The following is a 2,034-nucleotide window of genomic DNA, read 5'->3' as shown; positions in this document are numbered from 1 at the left end:
TTTCAAGGAACTACTAAAGGGTGTATTGTAGACTAATTACAGTATGCAAGTTCGAGTTACATAAAACTTGAAAAGAAACTAAACAAAGAGATACAATAGATGAACATGAGAAATGTAAGAGATGCATTTTAGTTACAAACCTGTTTTGTTTTTATAGGGTATTTCCCTTTTTCTAAATCAGTTGAACATTCATCGAATGCTAACCAAAAACAAACAAAGATTACCATTACAACACACCCATATATAAATATTCAAAGTCACCTTAAATACATCACACACAAGCCTAATCAGTTAAAACCAAAGCTAAAGGGGCTTCTCTTTCCTTATATGATCAGTGTATGGAATCTATGTTCTTACTCAGCTCCTCCAGCTTCTTCATCCTTAACTTTTCCCTTTCACTCACCAGCTGTTCAAACATATTAAGGACATAGTGAGATACTTTGCATTTTCATCTCTAAGTTTAGACTAAGTAACTAGCTAACCTCCATTAACTTTGTGATTAGTTGTACTTTTTCCTTGTTCTTTTCATTAAATGCATCAAGGGCTTCCTTGTACTCCCTTTCCTAAAACATAATTTCACAACAGACCCAAACTCAATGACATGATTTAACCCATTACAAATGGTACTATGGGTACAATCAAAATCAATGGAAAAGTTGGTACCTTTTTCTGGCAAGTGTTCCCTAATGGCTTCAATTCTTTGTTAACTGCGTCAATCTTCTTCCTCACCTGAGCAACTTCCTTCCTCATAGGATCTGCAAGTGCTTCAAGCTCCTATAGAAATCAACCATTTAAAAGGGCACCCTTTGTTTATAAAGCCTAAAAATTTAACTAACAAGTTCTTATTTTTATATTCAGAACCTTTTAAGTACAAATCTGTACATTACAAGATCCAAAGGATAAACCTGAAAGACCCTCACATCCAAGCCCAGATCATGAAATTTCATTACTATTTGACCCTCAAAGTTTGTTCTTTTACAGAAATTGACCAAAAAAAAAAAGAAGTGAACTTGATTGAAACCAAGAACTTTAGAACATTTAAAAAAACTCATCTTTTTTCAAGAAAAATTTTAAACTTGTGTTCTGAAACAAACCTCACGAATCACAGCCAGACGTTTAGTTTCTTCTTCAACACGACCTAACTGAAGCTGAACTTTTTCTCTAACTTCCATCTTCTTCCTTTCAATCTCTTCTTCTTTAGCTCTAAAAGTAGAAAGAGCTAATTTAGAGATCTCTTCATCTTCTTTAGACAAGTGACTGCTAAAGCTTAAACTCCCAGAGTTTTGAACCATTAACTGGTTTTGTTGCTGCTGGGGCTGCTGTTGTTGCTGCTCAATCTGCATCATCTTTGATAGCTCCAGCTTCTTCACACAAAAGAGAAAAAAAGCAATTTTTTTTTTTGAAAAAAAAAACCCTTCTTCTTCCTCGAATTCCTCTCTTAATTATCTCTTTGCTTTTGCTTCTTTTTATTTTTTTTCTTTTTTTTGCTTTGACAAGATAGCTTATGTTTTCTCTTTCTCTCAATTCTCTCTCTTTCCCTTTCTTTTTATTGTAAACAAGAAATGGCTATCAAAGATTTTTATTTTTTAATTTCATTAAAGTATCGTTATTCAAGCCAGCCTAGCTACCTTTTGTGAACCAAGAAAATAATAGTTCAAAGATAAGGCAAATTTGGGTAAAATAACCTATTTAGTCCCTATCAATTTTGATATTGAGCGAATTGGACTCCTTCAAAAAGAAATTGAAGCAAATCAAATCATTCTGAGTTTTGAAAGACATCAACTAAAAACAAGTAATTACCACATTAATGTTTTTCATCAATTTTACGCAGTTTTGATTGGTATAATGATGTTGTCAATTTAGTTATGATTTAACAAATCTAGCTAGAAATGTGTAAATGAATTAGAACTAAGTTGACAAAACTTATTATATCAATCAAAATTATGTACAATTTCTAGAAAATATTAATGAAAATTATCCTAATTGCTTACTTTTGAAATTGACGAGGACTAAATGGCTCTATTTTTAGAGATC

At 32.0% G+C, this 2,034-nt stretch overlaps 1 protein-coding gene across 2 annotated transcripts; it reads right to left on the bottom strand.

The window, feature by feature from the left end:
- LOC107925693 (structural maintenance of chromosomes protein 1A) lies at positions 1 to 1,617 on the bottom strand. 2 transcript variants are annotated; one of them, XM_016856410.2, is made up of 4 exons: positions 1,095 to 1,617; positions 664 to 774; positions 483 to 563; positions 1 to 406 (listed from the first exon to the last, which is right to left on the bottom strand). In XM_016856410.2, exons 1-4 carry the CDS (start codon positions 1,344 to 1,346, stop codon positions 332 to 334), a joined length of 519 nt encoding a protein of 172 aa, XP_016711899.1. In that variant the 5' UTR covers positions 1,347 to 1,617; the 3' UTR covers positions 1 to 331. The 2 variants fall into 2 exon arrangements, with proteins under 2 accessions (XP_016711899.1, XP_016711900.1); XM_016856411.2 differs by lacking the exon at positions 483 to 563.
- Positions 1,618 to 2,034: the final 417 nt, after the last annotated feature.

The sequence above is a fragment of the Gossypium hirsutum genome, chromosome A01 (assembly GCF_007990345.1).
Source record: "Gossypium hirsutum isolate 1008001.06 chromosome A01, Gossypium_hirsutum_v2.1, whole genome shotgun sequence".
In the NCBI taxonomy this organism is placed as follows: Eukaryota; Viridiplantae; Streptophyta; class Magnoliopsida; order Malvales; family Malvaceae; genus Gossypium; species Gossypium hirsutum.
This window is presented reverse-complemented; position numbering and strand designations above follow the sequence as displayed.

Coding starts and splice junctions, on each gene's coding strand:
- LOC107925693 (XM_016856410.2), bottom strand. CDS start 1,346: ATGATGCAGATTGAGCAGCAACAACAGCAGCCCCAGCAGCAACAAAAC. Junction 775..1,094: donor GTCTGGCTGTGATTCGTGAG/GTTTGTTTCAGA, acceptor TGATTTCTATAG/GAGCTTGAAGCACTTGCAGA. Junction 407..482: donor TAATCACAAAGTTAATGGAG/GTTAGCTAGTTA, acceptor ATGTTTGAACAG/CTGGTGAGTGAAAGGGAAAA.